The 24,103-nt window shown below is 40.0% G+C and overlaps 1 protein-coding gene across 1 annotated transcript in view; it reads left to right on the top strand.

The window, feature by feature from the left end:
• Positions 1–818: 818 nt before the first annotated feature.
• Positions 819–24,103, top strand: part of egfra (epidermal growth factor receptor a (erythroblastic leukemia viral (v-erb-b) oncogene homolog, avian)) — a gene marked incomplete in the record, with an annotated part of 43,908 nt that continues 20,623 nt past the window's right edge. The window contains 5 exon segments of the mRNA XM_042220073.1: positions 819–1,129; positions 21,687–21,838; positions 23,494–23,680; positions 23,801–23,926; positions 24,021–24,089. Coding sequence (XP_042076007.1) covers positions 1,015–1,129; positions 21,687–21,838; positions 23,494–23,680; positions 23,801–23,926; positions 24,021–24,089 — 649 coding nt within the window.

The following is a 24,103-nucleotide window of genomic DNA, read 5'->3' as shown; positions in this document are numbered from 1 at the left end:
CAAATGCTGACCATAGTCAAGAAGATTTTTTAGGGAGACATATATAAAATAAAGAAATAGCCTGTTTTCCAAGTGTCTTCATGACTCTGATGTGTTATTTGCTTCAATTTCCACTGGTCTCATCTGTTGATAAAGACATTTTTAATGTCAATTACACTTTTATTTACCCAGATAAATAAAGGATATATAAAAGTCACTTTCAAACAAACAAACAAACAAACAAACAAAAAAACTGATTGCACCTTCTATGCTCTGGCTAAATATGGTCCACAACTCATTTACCACAATTTAAATACAATCATTTTTGGCACAAAATTAACGAGGATTTTTTTTTTTCCTTTTGCTTATTTATTCATTTATTTTCGTATTTATGACAAATTTCAAAAATAGAAATTAAAATGTACTGATGAAAGAAAACAGCTGATATTCCATTCATCGAATATCGGCGAGGCTCTTTCAGGTTGTCAGTGACTTTATGAGGGGCATCTTCCTCTTTTGCTTGTTTGTCTTTTTCTTCACCAAACTAAGAAAACAGTCCATAAAAGCCGGTGTTTCTGTTCTGCAGCTACTGAGCTACTGTTATTGCCTTTGTTTGCTCAAGGAAGTTTATTCAGCTTTTTTTATTTGTACATGTGTTAATGCACGCTGTAGCTCACATTATGGCCACTTTTCTACAGTGCAGTCCATTTTCCGAAAACACTGCCTTTCTTTCCCCCTTTTTTTTCGTTTTTTCCTGTTTGGTTTGTGCAGTTCTTTGTACATCCGGCGTGTACCTGCGCGAGAGGCGCATCTGTCCTACCTCGTGGTGACGTCAGATCAAGCCAGTAGTTTGTCCTCAGTCGCTGCCTGAGCTGGGACTGGTGAAGATATCTGCGAGGAGGAGGAGGAGGAGCTGTCAAAGTTTGAGTTGCCCACAGAAGGAAAAGTCTTTTTTACTCAACGAGCAGAGAGAGAGGGGAAAGGCGACGTTTTTAAGTTTTGGGAAAGCGGAATATCTCGGCTTGTTGGCATGGAATGACACCTTCTCACCGGGAGCTTCAAAATAACACGATGGCAGCCCGTTTTCTCAAGTGGATCAGTCTCACGTCTCTGCTTTGGCTGAGCTTCTGCGGTCTGGCGCAAAATAAAGGTATGTGAGGTGTACGTAGTTGGGTCTTAATGGTAAGCAGGCTTTCACTTTCTTCTCTGTCAGCGTTAACTTAAAATCACAGAGAAATCTCGGGCCGGTCACGAAGCCGCAGAGAAACTTGATCCAGAATAGGAGGGGGGAGAAAGTTTCTCACAGTCTCGCTGCTCCGGCTGTAACCTGGTTAAAGCTACAGAGGGGCTCAGAAGAGGTTAGTCACTGAAAACGAACACACTGATTTTATTTATTTTATTTTTTTTTAAAGAAAGAAAGAAACGAGAAAAAAAGTGATTTTTCCTTTTAGTCAATTGTTCAAATCTTTCCCCACCAAAAAAAATCTGGCACTGACCGTACCGAGAAAATCTGCACCACTCTGAGGATCATGCAGGCAGGCAACGGATGTGGATTTGGGAAATTTCTGCCTTTTAATCTCGTCTGTTTATGAAATGTGCGAGCACTGTGTGAGCTTTCCATTCTCCGTTTTGTGACAAAACTCTTACTGGCATATGCTGAAGTACACTTCATAAATGTGGATTTCTTATCCTTTCTCACAGACCAGATCTCACACCAGCGGTCACATTTGTTTGTTAGTATTTTAAGCATCTTCAGACGTGATAAACATCTGATCCTAGATCAGCTCGAACATTCTCCTTAGTCGACTTGCGCAAACGATATGAAGTTGGGTTTTGTTTAAGTGTTCTTTTGGCCCTGAAAATAAGGTCAAAGTAGTCTTATTATTTTTAAAGATAGCAGTGTTATGACTGTTCCTTTACTTTTCTCCCGCTATTTTCAGTATCCTTGAGTTATTTGAAAAATCAGTAGTACATTAGTTGTTAGCCTACTTTCAAAAACTTACAAATTATATATATATATATGTTATTTACTCCTTGTTGGTTTGAGTTACTCAGGACCCACAGAGGGGAGATGTTAGGAGAGAACGTGACCAAACATATCACTTTAATCCCTAATGGATTTAACTTCCTATTCTCGTGAATCATGTATCATTACTCATTAAGGTGTTGTTCCCCTTTTTAAGCGGATAAGCGTGTACTCATAGTGCCACCGGCCCACGTGCAAGCCCCATCTCTCCTGTCTGGTTCCACGAGTGGAGACCAGTGCCGCTTTGAAGAGAACCATAACAAATCAAAAGTGTTTGCGAGCCAAAAAGACAGAGTCCCTAAATATTTCTGGGCTTCTAAACAAACTGGACATTTCATGCAGCAGCAAGTCTCCCACAGTAAATAAGGATTTTGGAATTTTATTAAGACAAGAGAAGATTAGTGATGAGCAGCTGTGATGACAGATACGCTGTGCAGTACTATTAGGTTTAATTACACTTCTTTTTGTTAGTTTTTTTTTTTTTACAACTGATCCCATTTGAATTTCCAGTGAAGTGTGAGCTGCAACATATGTTTTTGACAGTTCAAGTTGTTGTTGTTGATTCGTGTGTTTTTGGCCAGGGGCTGAGACAGATGTTTCTATGTGCCACGCTGTGTTTTAACTAGCACACAGTGTCCAGAGCAGTCAAATTGATTTGAACAAGATGGCAAATACATCTCCATGACGCTCCTTTGGAATCAAAAGTCCAAATAACAAACTATTGGATATTTGGGCTGTTGTGCAATCGTAATAAACTCAAGTAACATGTAAATGAAATCATGTTATTGATTAAAGAAAGAGTTACTAGAGGGGGTCGTGCCATCGCTGTGCTGCAGGTTTATCCAGTAACTTGAGAAGAAACCAAATATGGAGTGAGTTTATTAATAATTACATGATGAACACTTGAAAACTTGAGCTGTTTAGTGCTTGGATTATAGTCTTGTCTTGGGGAGATTTACATGTGTATGTGTAAAGACATGCTGATACCAGTCTACTTACTGTAGGACTAGATATACATGATATTACTATAATGGGGGCGCGGGTGTGTTACGCCTTCTAGTATTTAATTACTTTTCCTGATGTTTTACATTTTTACGGGCACACCTTCTCAATATTTTTATTGTGATATTTGTGAAGATGTCATATTCATACATTTTCTTCTCCAAGGTCACACTTGTTCTGAAAACTATACTGGCTGTCACAGGGCAAGAGGTGGGGTACATCCTGGACAGACAAAGACATATTTTCACCGATGGGCAATTTAGAATCACCAATTAACCTAGCATTCATGTCTTTGGACTGTGGGAGTACCCACACAGGACAAACTCCCCAGTAAATGCCCCAGATGTTTGGTAGATTTGATCCAATGCCTTTTTTGTTGTAAAGTGATGGTCATCACCATGCCACTCCAGCTTAAGCTTTAGAAAAAAGTAGGGTCGTTTTCTTAGGACATCAAGGAGAGTGTAATCCTTGGACTTTAAAAAAACAAGACCGGCAGATGCACATTTTCCAGGGATGCTTGACTAGTCAGTCTAACTAAGCAGTGTCTGTTTGACCTATTAAAATGTGTTTGTGTTGCTGGGAAGCAAATGAACATCTGGCCAGTGGTTTACACTTAGAAGAAGCAAAAAAAGAAAGACAGGAAAATGTAAGTTTAGAAAAATTTGAAATTGGTTGAGATCATGGAAGCTTTTTTGCATATTGTTCTGTGTTTGGACTCCTGTTTTTTGTTTTTTATCTAAGTTTACAGATCATGTGACCTATTTCACCCTGGAGGTCTCTGTGCTGGAACTGAGTTTCTGTCATGGAAACACAATCAGCTGCATTTTTTTAAAGGTTTCACTGAAGAGGCCACCTGGTAGAGCTAAAATACATGCAGAACTGCCGTGCTTCAGTTCTGTTACATCAGATTTAGGAGCGTTACAGTTGAGATCAAACTTGTGGTCGCTGGCAAGATTCAAGAAGCATTACAGATGTAACTTTGTATTTATTATAATCATAACTTCATATTTACTTTGGAGGCATAGCTCCGGTAACCCAAAGAAGCAATTAAATCAGCCAAAGTTGCCATCTGTGATGATTTAGCTTATTACATTTCTGCACTTTGCTCGCCCTTTTAGCCCACCTGTTTCTAGGGGTGCTACCGACAGGCTATTAAGGCTTTTGGAAATGAATTTGAGATTTGATAATGCAGAAGCTTTTCCCTCAGGACGCCCGCCTGTCACTCTTGTGTTCCTGCTGCAAAATGGAAAAGCTCCTCGTTCCTTACACTGGCATAATTAGTTTGTTATTGCGAGTAATGCCCACAGCTTCGCCCAGCAGCCGACCGCAAGTAATAACGGATGATTTATTTCACATTTGCTAAATGGTTTTAGAATGATTACTCCTTTGTGACTGTTTGTGACTGGCTTTGTACTGCAAAGGCGATGATTATATATTTTTTTTATTGTGCACTCAAAAAATTCTAAGCACTTCTACTTTTTTTTGTAGAATGATGCCAAGCCGGAAATATGCAGTAAAACCTTCCTAAGAGCCACTCTAACTGACACATGAGTTAACCAGTGAAAGATGAAACTAATCACAGGAGCATGTCAAGAGCTAAATCCTTAATCCCTAATCGAGGCTCCCTCGCTTGCTTTTGACACAATGTAACCCGCTTATATCAATATGCTTCCCCCCCAAGTTTAATCAAGTTCTGGATAGAAAGCGATAGAAAGATAGGAGGAAGTCTGCCTCAATCACTGCATTTACATCTGCTTGCACACCTGCAAAAGTTAAGCTGACTCATGACAACATTTCAGTCCTGCAGTGCATCCTGAGTAAGTGCTTTTCCCTGTGTAACAAGCCAGCTTCCCCCATAAGTCATCTGTTTTTTTTTTTTCTTTTCTTTTTTCATCACTTTAAGAAACCCATTTCTTTTCTAGGATTGGATGAATGTTAGTAGTGAAATATAGTTTATGATCTTGTGTAATCCTAGAACATCTTGCATGCATTTTAGTGTTCTGAGTGATCCTAGTACTGCTGTGGCTGCTGCTATCTCTTGCAGGTCCGCTGATGACCTTCCCAGATTTACATCTGCTGCAGTCATTGTCAGAAATCATGTTTTTTTTTCCTTAATGTTTGGGCCATGGGAGCAGGAATATAATTTCTTCGTCCTTCTTCCGCCTTCTCTGCCTGCTTTGATGAACTGCACCAGGTCTGAGCAGCATAGACTGCTGCAGAGGTGCAGGATTTCGGTTTCACCCTGTGACAATAGTGCCTCTGTAGAAAGCAGGTTATCTGGCAGCACTGATACTTTTGTCGAGCAACTGAGATCTGTGCTGTGTAGCAGACGCACCCGAGGCTAGACATCCATGTCATCAAGAGGAAGCCTAGAAGTGAAGCAGCTTTTGTTCTTTTTACCTCATTTTTTTTTCTGAAAAGACAATAAAATCTATTGTGTCGACCTACAAGTCAAGTAGTATTGCACTTCTGTAAATGTTATGCATTCGGTTCCACTACCATGAAGCATAAACCCAGAAATCCTCGAAAGCCTAAAGAAGTTTCTTCGATGAGTGATGAAACATTTCTCCAGATGAGCAGAATTAGCTTTCTGGGGTGTAACGTGTAGACTTTAGGCAATATTATCCATTAAATGCTCCAAAAGCCTCCAACACCACAAACAGAATCTTGTTCATTGAAGACTCGATAGTTTATAGACAGTAACCAATGGATATTCACAGCATTTATGCAAATGCCATCCCTCCTTACCATACAGACTGTTTACCTCAAGGCAACCGAGGCTTGCTCAAACATGACTGGTCAAAAGAATTCAGACTACAAAAGGAGGACAGATTGAAACCAAACAGCTAGAATACTAAAAAAAAACAAAACAAAACAAAAAGAACTGCAACCATTGCTGCAGATTAATGTTCATATTGAGATATGTGTTTATAGTGGCAATGGGGATTGTCTGGCTTTTGGAGTCAGCCTCAAGTGGCGTGGATTGCAGTCTTTAAAAACTTTGTTTTCTCAGTCTGTAAACCAGTGTTTTTACTGCAACAACTAAAGATGCTACCCATTCTGTAGTTTATATACATTAAGTGAGAAACCAGCATGGAGTAAGGGGCTAGATATGTGGGTTACTTATTGGGTTACTTATGGTAACAAAGCCATCCGCAGCACTTTATGGCCTTTCCATGATCCGCTGGTTGTGCATGGAGTATTCAGTGGAAAGAGACCCAGAGTTGAGCTGGAAAAAAAGGCTTTCTGCTATCTGTCATCTCATCAAGTGCAGTGTCGTGTCAAAAGGGAAAGGAAGCCAAAGCTCCAATAGTTTTATTATGACTGCGTTTGTATGTCTTAAAGAATGCTTTGCTGAGGTAGGGGGGGGGGAAAGGGGCGTTGTGGGATTGTCACACTTTTGTCTGATTTCATTCTTTTTCCTTTTTGGAGTAATGCTTCAAGCCCTTGTTTGGCTGAAAAATGTCTTTATCTTTGGTAAACATGCCATACAGCAGCTCACATCTGATTCATAATGTACTAGAAATTCACAGTGTGTTGATAATCAGTGTTTTTCTAGGAGTGCCTCATGTGTAAATATGAAACTTGGGTTAAGCTGCAGTGAAACTGCTGAAACAGTAAGCTGACTTTAGCTGGAAAGTGGGCGCTGAACATATTTCCATCCTGCAGGCTTTTAGCCTGAATGAAAGCCATGGTTCTGCCACACTGCATAGCCTGTTCTGAAACACGTTTTTCTTTAGAAAGAAATAGGTTGCTGTATTTGTATTCAGTGTGGAGCTCTATAGATGTGCATGTCATTGAGATGTCAATGGGACGGACAGGGGTTGTGCACAGATCAAAGGAAGAATCGCAGCAGCAGAGACAAGCAGGAAAGTCGGGATACGCAAACAAACATCAGAAGGATGGAGTGCGATCTTTGACTTTGTTATCCGTGTCCTCGTTTAATTGTTCATCAAAGAGGCCTCGTCTTCTTTTTTTAGTTTGCTGCCGCTTCAGTGTAGCATCCAAATTGCAGATGAGAGTCTCTCAGCATTATCCTGCAGACCTCCTGCAGGTGTGTCGTCACCTCTGTTGACCTCCACGTCATTATGAGGCGCGATGCTTCAAACTGCATCCCGGCTAGAAGAGGAATCCCCTACAGGGACGAGAACAATAGCTTCACAAATAAATGTCCATCTCAGAATATTTCAAAAGAAAGCATTGTTTGTGAGGGGTGGTGGCCGATCTCAGAAACTTGCTTCCCTAATAGCATTTAGGCTCTTCCTGTGCGGTCTGAGCGTGATTCACTAATGTGAGACTGTGTTAGAGGTTTGGACCTTGTGACACAATATGGTTAATTAGTCCAGGTTATGTATATGAGTCCCAGCGTTTGTCAAAAACTATTGCATTAAAGGTCCAGGATGTTTAATTGTTCACCACTTTGCAGTGTAAAGAGAGGGGCTTTCCTGCTTCTCTTCCTGATTACAAAAGGATGTTAGAGGTCCCCCAAGAGCATTTAACCAGAAGCATTATGCTATTTTTTTTTTATTGGCGTGCATTGGCTTTGGTCCATTTTTTTGCTCAAAAGATTTGTTTTTTCCATGTTCACTCCTAACAGTGCTGACAGATACTGATGTAAAATTGTTCTGCTTCAACTGATTTAAATTGACTTCATGCAGCTGACTGTGTAAAGCTTGGCTTGAGAGTGAACATCAAACTTTATCAGCTTAATTTTTGGCAAACATAAATCCTGATGCCTTTCAAAGGAGTTCTGATCAGGCTTGTCTGGTCGGTAGTTTTTATTACCTATGAAAAAGAGTGTTTCCTCTGTTATTAAGGCATTATATGCTCCATTAAAAGTTTGCATGTCATGTCAATCAAGACAGACTTACAGTATACGACTCCCTTTTACAGATTGAAAAGGTAGTCCTGTTGAGTAATTTCTAGTCAAATAGAAAACAAAAGGGATTTGTCTTGTTTTGTCCAAAGAATTTGGCATGTACTGTGTGTTCAGTGTGGAAAAGAAAAACAGGTTCAGTGATGTTTTTACCTTTTCTCTGTCGTTCAGCTCAGCTTACACTTCGGCATTAAGATAAAATAGGCTTGTTGACTTCATGAATTTAGTTTAAACTCTATGTACACAGGAAAATTGTGTGGTCATGTGCTATGCTCACATCTACAGACATTCAGAATCTCTTAACTTATTTCTTTTATTCCAGTCTAGACCTCCTTTTCCTGTCATTGAAGATTGATCAGAGCTTACTGGGTGCCAACTGTGGTGAGCTTCCCTAACAGGAAGGATTCTCTCCTAAAGCAAATTTTAAAGCTCGAAATGAAACAACATTCATAGTCTGTTTGTGGCTGCCTTCTAAATAAGGGAATAGGAGTGCGCGCTTGACTGAGAAACGCACACAAAGAAAAGGAAACATGAATACATCAGCCTCAGAAACCCCAAGTCTGGACAAAGGGTTCCTTATTCAAGACTTTGTCGTCTTCTTTGACCTTATCTTGTCATGTGGACATGACTTTACAACCCTGTGTCAACAGGGAGAAGAAAGGCATGCCTATTAGCTCAAATTCATGAGGCTGCTGCATGAATAGCGGAATCAGTTGAGCTGATATTGAATCAGGGCAGCAAATCCAAGTTAGATATAAGAGTTTTTTTGGAAATGAAAAGCTCCACTAAGGCACACAGTGTTACATATTACAGTGCTAAAACACTGATATTTAAGTATTGTTTTAACTGTGTTAATGATCAGTACAGCTAATCATTCAGATTCCTATACAAATAAAGCTGGGACAGGTCTACTGATATAACTGAATGTAATAGATTGTAAAGCAGCACATCCAATAGTCTAATACAGTGGTCCCTCGCCATAACGCGGTCCACGTTTCGTGGCCTCGCTGTTTCGCAGATTTTTGTGTGTGCAATTTTGCATGCTTTTTTCTTTTTCTTTTTTTTTTTACAGCACATTGTGTTCTGCGTCCTGATTGGCTGTAGACAATTGTCAATCAATCTCGTGCCGTGTCTCCTGTACAGTACAGAATGCGTTCAGCTTGTCAAATTTACGTAAATCTTTGATTGCTGGCAGGGTGACTCTGAAGTGCCGTACTGTATGTTTGTAAGTTTTCTCCACAACAAACACAACAATGTTGACGAAACGTTTGCACCGTCGAACAGAAGAAGGCAGAAGAAGATGCTAACCATCACACAAAAAGTTGGACTTCTGGACATGCTAAAGGAAGGTAGAAGTTACTGTATTTTACAGATTATAAGGCGCATTAAGCGAAACAAAACATTCAGATTAGTCAAACTTTACTCAACTTATTCTTCTTGCTTCTATCACTTCCATACCATTGATTCATTAATGCTGAATTCTCTCACAGCTGCTCCATTCCCATGTTCTGAACCAGAAAACAGGGTTTGATCTTTGGTTTCATTCTATAATACTGGACTTATTTTTCTACGGAGGTCGAACTTTGAGAGTGTTTAAACAAGAGAGAAAAGTGTGACAATGTTCATGCCTGTCTAACAAAAGTGTATAAAGTGTGCAGTGAGGGGTTTTATAGCCTTAAAACATCGCTATATATAATTGTAAAAAATAAAGCTGACTACTTCGCAGTTTTCACCTTTCACGGGTTATTTTTAGAACGTAACTCCTGTGATAAACGAGGGACTACTGCACCACAAATTTCAGCCAGTCATTCATATCAAAAGAAGAACCGCTGGACACCAAATGCATTAGGACTTATCGTTTAGTCCTTGTCCAGTTTCTTCACATTCTTTTCAGGACACACTGCTGACCATGCTGAGATATGCCAAGTTCTCAGCTAATAGCTCATTGGGATTCAACCTGTTGGTGCTAAAAGACTATTTTTATGCTTATCAAACTCAAACTGCGCTATTGTTGGCATTTTTTGGGGGAGATTCGTTGAAAGAACAAATTATGTATTTCTAAAATCACTTTAAAAAACTACAAGTAAAGGCATCTCATTGGAAGCAAAATATAAAGAAATGAGGCTTATGTTTATGCCTACAGGTTTGTCTCCAAAACAGAAAGAGCTCTGTGATTACCACCAGGTTATCTTGATAGCAAGTAAAGTACAATTCTGACAAGCGAATAACCGTCCTTCCTTATGATAAACCTCTGCCTCAGTTACGAGCAGTTATAACACTGTTGGCAGAGTTTTGTGGCAGGGTGTGTTAGAGGAGGAAAAGAAGATCAGCTCTTCTCTTGCTTTGGTTCCAGCATTTTAGAAGCCAGCATCACCTCTCGCCGATTTCATCACCATCGTAAAACGTGTTTCATCGCAGCCATTTATAGATGAGCTGACAGCGTTGTTCATGATATTGTAGCTGTGGCAGTGACTTCTACAGAGTTGATCCTTGATTTGTTTTACTCCAGCAGCACTAAAATGTAATATACTCAACGCCCCTCGTGAGGTACCTTTTCTAATTGCCTGGTAGGTTTCAACAACACCAATGTTTCGTTGAGCTCAGAATTAATTTCCTGGTGGGACTTTGAGCGGAACATCTTCATTACTGCATGTTTTCATAATTGAAGCCAGAGGCTTAAAAAAAAAAAAAAAAAAAAAAACAAGCACTCCTTCACTGGCAGTGTTTCCTTCAATAAAAAAAGATTGAACCCAACCCTGTCATTGCGAGACTTCCCACTAAACCATTAGTCAAGCTCACATATTTTATATACCCACAAATCGTAACACTCTTAAAGCATTACTGATAAATGGTCAATATATACACCTCCATTTTCATTTTCATAACAAACCACTTCAGCTGGGTGGAGGATGAGTAGGGCTGATATGCCCTGGAGAGTGCAAACCTGGACCAGTGCCAGGAAGTAGGATTAGCCCGCTGAACTGTCACTGTATCCACTTCATCAACAACCTCTTCCTGAGCTGATTAGGCAGGAGTCTGAGATTATTATTTTTTTGTCATATCAATCCACTTGTTTTAGTATTATTCTTACCAAGATTTACACAAGATTAAAAATACTTAAAACCAAATTGGGTTTTCAGGTCAAAGGACACGTAAGCAGGCGACTAAATTTGATTCCTTTTAAACACTCGAGTCACTGACAATATTGATGTTAGAAAGCCGTCTTTGCTGTCTTTCTTTCTCCCTTTTTTGTCCACGTTGGTTACTGTTTAATCCACTGATTCCTTATGCTTCTGAGCTATAAAATGATCAAAGTAATAAATGTTTGGCAACTGCTGGTCAATTTGAAAAAGAAAGTGACAAATTTGAAATGGGATTCTGTGTTTGGAGTTGGAAGCATCTTTACATCTGCTGAGCTGTGTTTAAATCACGGTTACTACAAGGTTCACTGAGGAACTAGACTGAGGCTTTTGATTATGGTAGATGAGACATTCAGATTTCCTTTTTCCGCCACTTGAGAGACCTTCTTGCTTAAAGGTTAAGTCAGTTTAACCTCAAGGTCCATTTAGTAGCCGCTCTTGAGCTTTCAGATGTGTCAACTTATCTATGCCTACTCTAGAAATTTGCACTCAAGCAAATTTCCCTAATTTTATTTGTTTATTTTAAAGGAAATCCACCTGGGAGAGTGGGGATTTAGGCTTGTGCATAGTCAGAACTGAGTTTTAACTTATTTTTAGCCAGTATAAAAGACATGCTTAGGCCGCATGCCTGTCTGTTCGAAGACAGGCATGCAGCCATAGGGGAAGGCTTGAAGATGGTTGCCTATTTTTTTCTTCTTCTATCTCTGCAGGTTTAATGTTGGAAAGTTTTTTTTGTTTTGTTTTTTTGTTTTTATCCCGGCGTGCACACTTATCGTCCATCCTCTGGTGTAGTCATTAGAATTTGTAGTGTGTGTTTTATACACTGTGCATCCGAGCCGTGGTCCTTGTGTTCAGCAGTGTAGCTGATAGCGAGAAAAGAGTCTAGTCTGCCAAGTCTCATGCCTTTGATGACTGACGCAACGCAGCCAGGCCTGAGGTTGTGCAAACGCCCTTCTCTGTCTCTAGTGAGGGGGTGGCCTCCTCAGTCATAATCAACTTAAGCAAGCAAGCTTTGGACATTGTTTTGGAGCTGCATGTGTGATGTGCTTTTTTTGTCAGGAAAAGGAGAACGCCCCGCACGTTAACAATGGAAGAAAGCTGAGCTGTGGACTTTGGAGAGGTGTTTGATGATTAAAAACTACCAACACTTTCTGTCAGTCCCTGCTATTCATGCTTCTATTGTGGAGATGAAAATACTCCAAAGGTTTTAACAGAGCACTCCCTGGATTCATGTGCTTGGCAGCGGCCCACCATAGCATCTCAAGCATTTTTAGCTTGATGTGTCACCAGGAAGACGTAGCTCAACTGTAAAGCATTTCTGTGCAAATTAAATCGGTCATGCTTTTGGCAAGTACAACACAACACGCAACTAAATACCCTTTCACAGCGCTGAAAAATTATGAGAGTTCCTCAGCTGTACAAACTTATTCCCTGAGCTCCGTTTGTCCCTGACACTTGCCCTCTGCCAATGTGGATGAGGAAGAAACTACTCATCGGTGGACTTGGGGCCTGCTGATGTGTAAAGCGCAGGCTGAATTTGTGAGTAAGGGATGAGCCACAGAGCAAGGCTTACTAACACAAACCCCAGGGCTTTTACAGAATATTCCTTTTATGGGGTCACTCTCTGTGAAGACTCCAGTGGGGCAGAATTGCTGGAGACATGACTGAGGCTCTAACAGAGTTGTTGGCAGGCAATGCTGTGAAGCAGTGGCTAGAGCTACACAGAAATGAGCCTGTCAGCTATCGGGCTAAAAATAAGAAGTCCTTAAGCAGAAAGGGTGTCTCGAAGAGCGTTTATCTCTTTTGTTTGGATGAACTGAGGACTTCAGTCGATGAGAGTTATCTGTCTGTCCTCTGTGTTGAGGTGCTCCAACCTGGGGGCAGTTGAACTGGGCTGGGAATGCTTAAACCATCAGGGATTTCCCGATCCACATCTGCTTTGTCTTGCTGGAACGATGCGTGAAGTGTGTGGGCTACTTTTGCTAGTGGTTGTTGGTTTTCTTTCTCGCTCTCACTCACCCTCATTTCTTCTTTTCCAGGCATGGCTCAATGATGATTGTTGGAAAGGAGGATTTGGGGGGGGTTGGACGCCCACTCGCTCAGTCTTCCTCTCCAGCTTCCTGTGGGATTGAAGAGTAGTATGGTTTTAACAGGGAAGGAGAGAGAGAAGGAGAAAAAGTCAGGGGGCTGGGAGTTGTCTTGGCCAGAACGGTCTTAAATAGGGAGAATGTCTGGATGTTAAAGAGGAAGTGGGTTAAATGTCGGAGCATTTCAGGGGAATGGTGGGTGCATTATTGGAATGTAAATGGGGATGAAGTGGTGAGTTTTGAGTTACAGCAGTGGAGCTGATGGGTGCCTTTACTGAGCACTAATGGACTTTCCAACAGGCTATGAAGGAGACTCGCCTAATTAAAACTATTCCTCAATTATTTCAGCTGTTCTTTTATACTCATCATTTATACAGGAAGTGTTTCAGCTCTAGAGTAGAAGGAGCACAGTTTTGTTTAGTTCACTCCGGAAAAATCGACTTTCTTCCCACAAATTTCCTTCTGAAGGTTTATCTCTTCTGTTAACTATGAAGAGAAATGTTGATTATTCACAGGAGAAGCTCAAACAATAACTAGGATGAAAGTCAGTGAGTTAGGCCCCTTGTAAGTCAATAGGCACATACAGTAACATATTTATTTTTTAAGGATTGGGTGAACTTTGTTCACTGAAAGTTAAAGAAAACCAACACACTTTTTTCTCTCTCTTGCCTCCAGCAAACAGTTGCTTTTGTTTCTCTAGTTTCTCCTTCTCTTTGTCTGAGACTTCTGCCCATGGTGCCCCCCAAAACACATCATTTCATTCAACAGCAACACAGCAGGCTATAAACACAAAAATGACACATATAATCACACGATGAGTATTTAACAAACACAAGCAGTAGATAGCAAACAAAGCTTTTTAAGGATTTTCTTTTTCCAAGCAACTAGGCAAACAAAACTTTGGCATCCACTGTCCCTTTCATTCTGTTTTGGTTTCTATTCACTTCTAAGCAAAATCATGTTTGGTGCAGTGGAATTATTGTGCAATAACCTAAACTGCTGGACCAAAACGGTAAAGCTGTTGGATGAGAAACCAAAACAATGAGCTGATAGAGTTTCGTGGAGCTCAAGGTAACTTCATAATCAGGTGTTATTTCTTTGTCGAGGTTTGTCCTTTCACACACTGTGAGCTGACCTGTTGTTAATATTAAATATTGATTATTGTTGCCTAAATTAAGGAAAAGTAGTAGTTTGTTTTTTTTTCGTTTATAAATCAAGCTCACTGCTTTCTCCCAAAGGTCAGTTGATTATCCCATTAATGTAGCCTTTCCAGCACTGTATACTGCCTAAAGTCTTGAAAATGCTGATCACAGTATGCAGCAGTGAGTATACATACTTTTTTCCTGTGTTTGTGCAGAACCTAAATCCACAGTTTCCTCACACTGAGGTGGAGAGTAAACATTATGATGGGTCCAGCCACAGGTATCTGGAGTGTCTCAGTGACTGGTAGAGAGGAATCATCAGGAGCAGAGAGTAAACACGAGCCTTTTTGGTCTTTATTTGGTCACTTTGCTGAGCTTTTAACAGCTAAACTTCACTGACTGCGCTCCATCTGCAGTGGGGCCAACAAATGCAGTCACTGGGACTGAACTGTTATGAGGACATGTATTGAGTAAGACCCTTCATTTGCTGGTCTTCTACAGCTGTCCACCCCTATGTTTTGTCCCCTTTGTTGGTCTTTAGGGAAAGGTCATCCACGGCCATACGTCAAGTGTTCGGCTTTACACCCTCTTTCCACAGTTTGACCCCACAGCCGGGTGTCCCACATTTACTTCTCCGTTGGCTAAACCACAAACCAGTCCTGACATTTTTTTTGTTCTTTTTGGTTTCAGTTTTTTTTCCCCCTATCATTTCCTTTCAGTCACTTCTTTTTCTCAAATAGTACATGAAGTTCAGTTTAAATCATTCTTCGTGTCCTCCTCTCCCTAAAGACGACTGTTAACAACCATCTGGTTCAGTGTTGCGGGGTAGCCAGCTAACCCCATGCAAGAGCAACTTCCTGAGATGTCAGAGGGCCTTGTGTTTTTGCATTCATTGGGGATAGGGAGGGAGAGTGTCTCCATGTGTGTGTGTGGAGGGGAGGGTATCCTCTGAGTCCACACTGACCCCTTTTTCTTTTCTGAGGCCCGAAGATGTTTTCTCTTAGGGATTGATATGACTCCCACGCAAAGGAAGAGTGCATTTCCCCTCAGCAAAAAAAAGCAGGACTTAAAAATTCCTGATATCCTAACTACAAAGTATGTTTATATGAATGAAGCGCAACACCACTGAATGCACATATGACCACTTGTAGTGCCTTCTTAATCTCAGCCAATCAGAAAACATAAGCGAGGGAAAAGGGAGCTTGAATGTACTTCTTTGAATTTTTTTTTTTTTTTGCATCATTAACTTACTTGCCTTTGGGAAATTTATAATTCCCTTAAATCTGAAGGTTCAGGAACTAAAATAACCACAACACCAGTAATCGTCAACTTGAAACCGAAGCCAACTAAAGCAGATGGTTTCTTCTTCTCTTCCCATCACCATCCTCTTACAATACACATGTACTTCTAAATAGGTGAATTAATCTTGGCATCGATTTGTTATAAAAGTGGCGGATACACTGGAGATTGAATTGTGCAAGATATTTTACCGTAATGCTGTTGACTTGAGAGAGTCCTGTCACTTAGCATCGTTACCTCCCTTTAATCACGTATACGTTTTCAGGTAATGTAATTATGAGACTCTGGACAGAGCATAATTGAATCGCAGGTAGTGAGTGAGAGGAAGAGAAAGCGGCAAGACCATTTCTGTTGTCTGCAGAAAGGTATAAAGCATTATGATTTAATTTTGTAGATGGCGGCTCACTTTGTTGGAGGAAACCATTAGAGGGATATCAGGGAAGTTTGGTTTACTTTCGTGAGGACTCGTTATTGCCTTAAAGGGGGGGGGGGGCTAAGTTCCATCCAAACATGCAAATAAGACCTCAAATGTAAATTTGTGCAACTGACTTTTTCTTTTCTTGTCTGGGTTTAGTGAGTAAGATTGTACATTCGATCTCATCTTGTTTGGTTAATGTCTCTCAAATGTTTACACTATATTGTCTGCTTTGACTGTGGTGTTGTGGCCCGTTGCAATTTGTACCCATTTTCTCAATAAATAATTATGATTTTGCCAACCATCAAAGAAAAGGTTTACATTATATACATCAGTCTACGAATATAATCTAAGAATATTTATGCTAACACAAACATACGACAGCCCTTTAGTCGTATCGGATGACGATATAAAAACGTCTATCGTTTCATTCATTGACTGTAGAAAACATGGTTTCATTTTAGGCTATCGTTTGTTTCGTGGTGTCGCAAAATTGTACGGCAATATTTTTTTTCATCGTTTTGATGGTCACTGTAGTGGCTATATTAATTTCTTAAAGTTCTCTCTTTCTCTTATATTTAATATAACCACACTACCGACGGACAAGCGCCTGTTTTTATGGGTTGTCTTAGCAACAAGTACGGTAAAACCATCGCATGTCCGCTTGTGTATTTTCCACAAAACTTTCACAATAAAGCTCAAGATCCTGTTGAGACTTTTCAAAATAAACGGAATCACGTGAAAAAGTATGAAGAGTGTTTACAGATGAAAAGCAAAAAAGAGCCGTCAGGTGCTAAAAAATAAACCTTAGACTCAAACGTTAGAACAGGCTTTTCCCCGTAGCACGCCGTGTAATAAATACTCAAAGAAAACGGCGGCCGTTACAACTTATGTCTAAAAATGTATAGTTTCATGCATCGGTTAAAACACTCGACTCCAGCTACACGACGCCCAGCTGGAAACACTTCACGCAAGTCGAGCTGCCCGAGATTCACAGAATTTACAGAAAATATTAAATTTTTTGTGATTTATATCGTTATCAGGACGATAGATGTTTTATATCGGGATATAAGATTTTGGTCATATCGCACAGCCCTACCCTTTAGTTCATGTGTCATTTTAAAGATTTTTAAAGGAAAAGTGCAAGATTTGGAGCTCAGCAAACATTATTTACCAGGATAGAGAGTGTTGACGTTCTAATGTAACCCTTACATCAGAAAACAAATGTGCATTCGCCAAAACGTTGACCCATTCCTTTGAGTCCTCAGTCATACAGGCCTAGAAACCGATCAGCAACCACCAGCTGCTAATGAAAAATGTGTATTCCCCGAATGGTTGGCTAATGGTAGCTGGAGGTTGATGGTGTTGCAGGAAAAGCCTCCTTGTGATTGCTTTGGTTGTTAGCAGGTTGCCTGTAGTTTTCAAGGAATCTGCTCATGCGAACTAGTCATTGAGCCTTAGTGGAACTTGAAAAAGTATGACACAATCCAAAACCTGAGACGTTCGCCTTCACAGTAAAACTTACACATTTTACCGCTACAGCTAACCTATTTCAAAAGGTGCAAGGGAAACGGTGTTTGTGATTTCACAGTTTTGTTACCACGCTATGAGATTGAATGCAAAGCGGTCGCAGCAAGGCCTTTGGTGCAGCACATGTACATCTTCACCTAGCAACTGCCAGCGGCCTCCAGCAACACACACACATTTTTCCTTGACAGCTTTAAGCTGACAGGTGAGTCATAAAAACTAGCACCAGTATAGTTTTTATAGAGACAGGAATTAGTTATAAAAGCCCAAAATGTTTTTCTTTGTTTTCACTAGGCAGAAAACATGTTTATTTGTGCTTTAAAGGTGGGCATTTTAATGCTTGGACCTGTGAAATGGACTCATTTCTGAAGCCAGCCTCAAGAGGCCGAGGGAGGAATTGCAGTTTTTGGCACTTTTGCCTTGACTTCATTTTTCAATCCTGGATGTTGCAGCTCATATTTATGCTGTACAGACATTCAGTCTCAATTCTCTCCAGCCCAATTTCCAGGATTACTAGTTTGCCTACTCGAACATTGACTTGAAATCTCAAGAGGAGCGCATTTGACTAATTTAATAGAGCACCTGTCGTAAAAACAAAAACCAAAAAAACAGAAATCTTTTCTAAATCTGTCATCAAAAAATGTTGAAAAAATATAAAAGATGTTGTTCTTTATTAGGCAAATAACAAACCAAAGTCACCTATATTTGAGCTGGCACACAGGACTTCTCTGAGAAGTAAAAAATGAACAGAACATTCAACTGCAAATATAGGTTTTCTCTTCAGGAATCCATTACTTGTGTGGTGTATTTTCATCTTTTTTGCAAAACAGTAAAATTAAAGATTCATGCATAACAACAATAATTGCACTTTAGCATAGCATTTTGATTAAAGACGGCTTGCACACACTGATTTATTACAGCAACACAGCAAACAAGAGCAACCAGAGAGCACAACTTCCCCTGAAGGGCAAGGGCCATAGCCTACTAAAACTCTGGTGTTTTATGATGTTTTTATTACAACATGCTGACATCAGCCTTTTGTATACAACACGCTGATGACTGAGCTTTGACCAGGACCTTAAAGTATTACATATTAAAATGGTGTATTTTATTATCTTTATCCATATGATTGAAGCAGGATTGGCAGAATTTTTTTGGCTTCCAGAAGCTGAAAAAATGAGAGATTTTAAGATATATTCGTGTTGTGTGTGCTAAGCTGCGAACAAACAGACAGACAGACAACCGATTAACCCCCTTTGGGGGAAGAAGGACTTTGGTCATTACCAATACTGTTTATTTATTGTTGTTTTGTATGTGTGTATGTATGAATGGTGAACCAAAGACAATTTTCCATTGATCGGGATAATAAAGTTATTCTATTCTATTCTGTATTCTCTTTGTAAATGTTTATTAAAGACATAATGAGATAATTATCTCAAATACTAAACAATGGTTTCTTTTTTATGTAGTGGTGCAGATGCCATAGCCTCCAGAAACAGATATGTGCCCGCACACCTTCGACTTCCAGCACTAGTTCCCAAGTAAACATCAAAACATGCGACTGGACGTTTCTGCAAGTTTAGATGACTCGTGATCGGGTTTATCAGGTCCTTTGTCATTCTCTGACTGGGTGCTGATCAACGGAGCTCAATCCAGTTTGTACCGCTTAGAGTGTTGCACACTTGCATATATGCTAGTGCACACACCCGCACACTCATGCCGTACCACTCCCTGCACCTACCTCCTGGACGTTTTGTGACGACAGTACAGCTGGAATGAGTGAAGCAATCTGCAATTAGTCTTTGTCACAGTATCAGTTACATCATAAGAAACCCCACCCTTAACCTTGCATTATAGCAGGCTGCAGACAGTAGGTTACATTTCAGAATCAACGGTTTATGGACTAAAAAAGCAACTAAACAGGTTCCTGTCATTTCCAGTCTGCGTGTTCATTTCCTCACTAGCAACAGTTTGTCTCTTTCAGAGCGAAGGTAGCTTACCACGTCTGCAAACTTTTATTGTAAATGTGATTCAACATGAGTCATTTTCACTTGGAGAAGGTTCCCAGGTTAAAGTCTAACACAAATTATTCCCAGCACAACTATAGAGCACTCTTTCAGATTTTAACAATTATGTCCCACAGCTTGACCTCATTTGTTTTTTCTTTTGTTGCTCCTGGAAGTCCATTTATGGTCATAGAATATCAGATCATTTACCACCTGCAAGAGAGTTGTGAAATCACCAAGTGGACAAGGAGAACCTTTACTGTGGCTGTGTGCCTGCTTGCTCGGCCAATTGGCTGTTTGCTTTACTTCCTTCTTTGGCACTCAAGGTCTGATCTTCCCTTGGAGGAGATTTGTTGAACCATCAGCCTCACCTGTCTTTTTCCACCTTCACTGCTCATTATAACTCAAAAAGGGAGCAGGCTGCTTATATATAACTGGGAGATATGCATGTATATATACTCTAAGTGATTGTCTCTGTTTGCAAAATAGCGTTCAGGATGTTCAAATCAGGTTTATTAATATTCACAGCTGCAAAAACCCGACAACCTTTTGTTTGTTACAGTTTGGTTTTCACAATCTGAGTAATAATTAGAGGGCTAATTACAACTCACATGGCTCTTCTAATTAAAACCGTCAGCTTGCTTTTGCTCATCTGCCTCTGTTACTCTGGTGTTGGGCTGCTGGACTGCAGGGTTCATGTCAGGGAGAACCCTCAGGGACCAGCTAATGAGGAGGAAGAAGAGGGAGGGCGGTTGACAGCTGTTTGTGCCTAATTCTCACTGATTAGCTTCCTTTTGCGCTTAGTGTGTATGAACCCAGCACAACATCATAAGTAAAACACACAGTGCGATTGAAAAACGCAGTTTTATCCTTTGATACCAGTTGAGAAACCCTGTTCTTTTCCCTCAGTGATGTGAATCACATGTGTCTTGGTTAGCACAACTGCATGAGCTGTTATGTGTTGTGAGGTGTGTCTGAGAAATCGGACCAAGTTGTTTGGCTTTCTTTTGTCAAGAGCAGGCATGTTTGGGAATGTGCTTTAGGGATTACGCCAGCACCGCAATTTCTAATAACCACGAGGAGGAATATTTTGTTTTTCAGAGTTAATTGCTCAAGTGAACCCATAATTTAAATCTCAATCAATTACTTGCTTATTATGCGTGCATACACTGTGTGTGTGTTGTGTGTGTGTGTGTGTGTGTGTGTTGTGTGTGTGTGTGTGTGTGTGTTTGTGGTGTGTGTGTGTGTGTTAAAAAGCTTTGCAAATGGTGATTAACTGCTGGCTCTCTCTTCATTGCCATTCAGAACCTGTTTGACCAGCTTGGGGCTAAGAGAAGATGAGCTGTTCTAAATAAAATCCATTCATTCATTAAAACAAAAAAAAAGAGCCTCCCTGTTTGTTGCACTACCTTCCTTATTCACGCATTGTATTACGTAACATTAAATAGGCGAATTTATCAGCCCATAGTTGTTCTCTGGGAGCTGAAAACTCAGAGAGCATTCATTTATCAACATTGTTTAAGCACTAAATTGTCATTTCGTCATGTCATGAATCCTGCGATTGAGTCAAATATGGTTAAACTAGAAATTAGACTTTTAATTTTGAGATGTAGACATGTGAATCTCCTCTCCAAAAAAACAAAAACCTACAACTGTCATGGAATTTGTGACACACCAGAACTTTTCTGGAGAATACCACAATGGGTTGGACTTACTGGTCACAGGGATTGTTTTAACCAGCCTTCATACAAGTGGAAAGATTGAGACCTTTGCCAGCATAAAAACACGCAGCTGACTTTGACTCGCGGGCCAGAACTTAACTCGTCACTGAGATTTGATTTTGTTGCAGATGCAGCCCAGATCTGTTATTTTCACATGAAAGCATGCCAAGTTATGACTGCACAGACTAAATTCTCCAACAGAGATACACACACACACACACACACACACACACACACACACACACACACACACACACACACACACACACACACACACACACACACACAGAAAGTCATAAACGGAGCCAGCATGTTGCATAAGCAGGGAATGTTTCTGTTTCTGACTGATTGCACTGTGGGCCTTGGTTTAAATACTTTGGTGACTCTCCACTGCAATTCCACATGATTTACAATCTGAATCTTTTAACATTTAAATGAAACAATGATGAATTCTCCTTTCTTGCAGTGTGCCAAGGTGTAACCAATCGTTTAAACCTTTTGGGAACTAAAGAGGACCACTACAGGAACATGGTGAAGACCTACAGCAACTGCACCGTAATCTTGGAGAACCTGGAGATCACACACATGGAGGATCACCGTGACCTGTCCTTCCTCCGGGTAAAAGCCGCACTTTGTTAGGAGTTGAGGATAAGCATGTATATAGCAGATTAGAGAAAGAGTGCGATTAAAAGTTGTCCAAGCCCCTTATACTGGATGTGTGTAGCCTCTTGCATCGCTTCAGTTCAGATAATTAAAATCAGTGGAGAGTGAATAGGTATGATGATTCAGTGTATTTATAATGCTGTGGATGGAGCTTTGCTTAAGGTTGTATAGGGGTTTGCACACTGGGCACACACACTCTCATGAAGGGTTGCACACACAAAGACAGAAAAGCATACAGTCAGCAGATATTATTCAGAGGTTTTAAGGCTTTATTTCCACTGATATTAAGAGGAAGTGTCTTAAATGATGTCACTTTTAGAGTCCTATTTTTTCATCCTTACTTTTCTCTCTCATCACTTTGGACCTGCCCAGCGTCCACAGTTCAGATTAGCCCATCTCTATTGTGGCTCTGTGTATTACCTATTGAGCAACATACTGTACATACTGTGCTAACCATTCTATTAGTAGTACTGGTGGGCTGTCTGTAGCCCTAGAGGTAGACCTGAGGCAATATAGTTTGGCTGAAAGTTTTATGATTAAGTGCCATCGACACATGTTTTTGGCTTGTGAGCACATCTGTCTATTTCTTATGTATTTGATTTGTGAAGAGCGCATCGAAGGAATCCTTTACATGAAATATCTCAAGAAAGATGTCAAAAATAAAGGTCACCCTGACTTCATGAAACACATTATTTTGCCATAACTTAAGCATTCATATGCTATTGATGACCGCTTTTCACCAGAATAGTACAGAATAGAATTAAAGGGATGACATATAAAGTGAAACTTGACTGGTTAGCAAATACAAACAACTGTGAGTCTTATTCTAGTTAGACAGAAAACCCGATTTGATTTATAAGATTTAGAGTTGACATTGTGGAGTTAACCATACATCTCATAGCTTTTATTTATATTTTCTTATTTTTAGCATCCATCACATACACTGTATGAACAAAAGTATTTGGGCCACACCTCTTAATCTTTGAACCCAAGTGTTTTCAGTCCCATTGCAACAGGCGTGTAAAATCGAACGCCTACCAATGCAGTCTGCATTTACAAACATTTGTGAAAGAATGGGGAAAGAAAAGACTGAATTTGACTTTGGTGCTATTTTAGGATCCCACTGTTGCATCAAGTCAGTTTGTGAAATTTATTCCACCATCAACTCTATGTGCTGTTATTGGAAAGTGAAACTCAGCCTGAAAGTGGCAAGTTACCAGTCACCAGTACCTGAGGAGCACGGTGTGCAAAAGTCACCAACACTCTGCCAGAGGAGGTTTAAACATCCTCTGGTATTAACATCAGCACAAAACCTGTGTGCTGGGAGCTTCATGGTATTTTTCGATGTCTAAGCAGCTCATTTAGGTGATATGTGTAGGTGTCCCTGTGCTTCTGAACATTAATTTACACACACCTCACAGTCAAACCAAATATGACTCTAGCACAATAAAAATAGGATTAATCTTTGTCTACCAGTGTTATGGACCACCAGTTTTGCAGTTTTCTCTTAAAATATTAATGTAAATGTATATAAATGCAGGTCGTTCAGAAAATACAAAAGTTTTTGTTTTTTTAATTCAAAAATTAAGTTTGTCTTTTTTTCGTTCCAGTCAATCAAAGAAGTTGGTGGCTACGTCCTGATCGCCCTCAATACAGTATCCAGGATTCCTCTGGAGAACCTGCGCATCATTCGAGGCCATTCTCTCTATAATGGAAGTTTTGCTCTTTCTGTGATTTCCAATTATAACAAATCTACAAATAAGGGCACCGATCAGATTCTTCTGACCAGCCTGACAGGTAGCTTAACCCCTAAATATAATCATGTTTTATACGACACTCAGTATTATTACAAACTATGTAAATATTCCAACGTGTGCATGTTTGCGTAGTAGTTCATATGAAGTTTTCTTTTTGCAGAAATTCTTAAAGGAGGAGTAAAATTTTTGACCAACCAGCTTTGCAATGTGGAAACAATCCAGTGGTCTGATATTGTTAATGTTGGAAACATCAGCATTGATCCAACTCCTAGCAAAAACAAAAATTGTAAGTATTACTTTACACCAGAAGACAGAGATATAATTTGTTGTGAGTTAAAAGGTTTTTAATTTGGTGCTTTGCAATGTTTCTTTTTCAACAGGTGGAAAATGTGACTCAGGCTGTTTCAATGGCTCATGTTGGGCACCTGGTCCTGAAAACTGTCAGACTTGTAAGCACTGTTTT

The sequence above is a fragment of the Haplochromis burtoni genome, unplaced genomic scaffold, assembly GCF_018398535.1.
Source record: "Haplochromis burtoni strain Fernald_Lab_line unplaced genomic scaffold, NCSU_Asbu1 Contig_3, whole genome shotgun sequence".
Taxonomy (NCBI): Eukaryota; Metazoa; Chordata; class Actinopteri; order Cichliformes; family Cichlidae; genus Haplochromis; species Haplochromis burtoni.
Note: the sequence above shows the minus strand (reverse complement) of the source record. Positions and strands in the feature narration are given on the sequence as shown.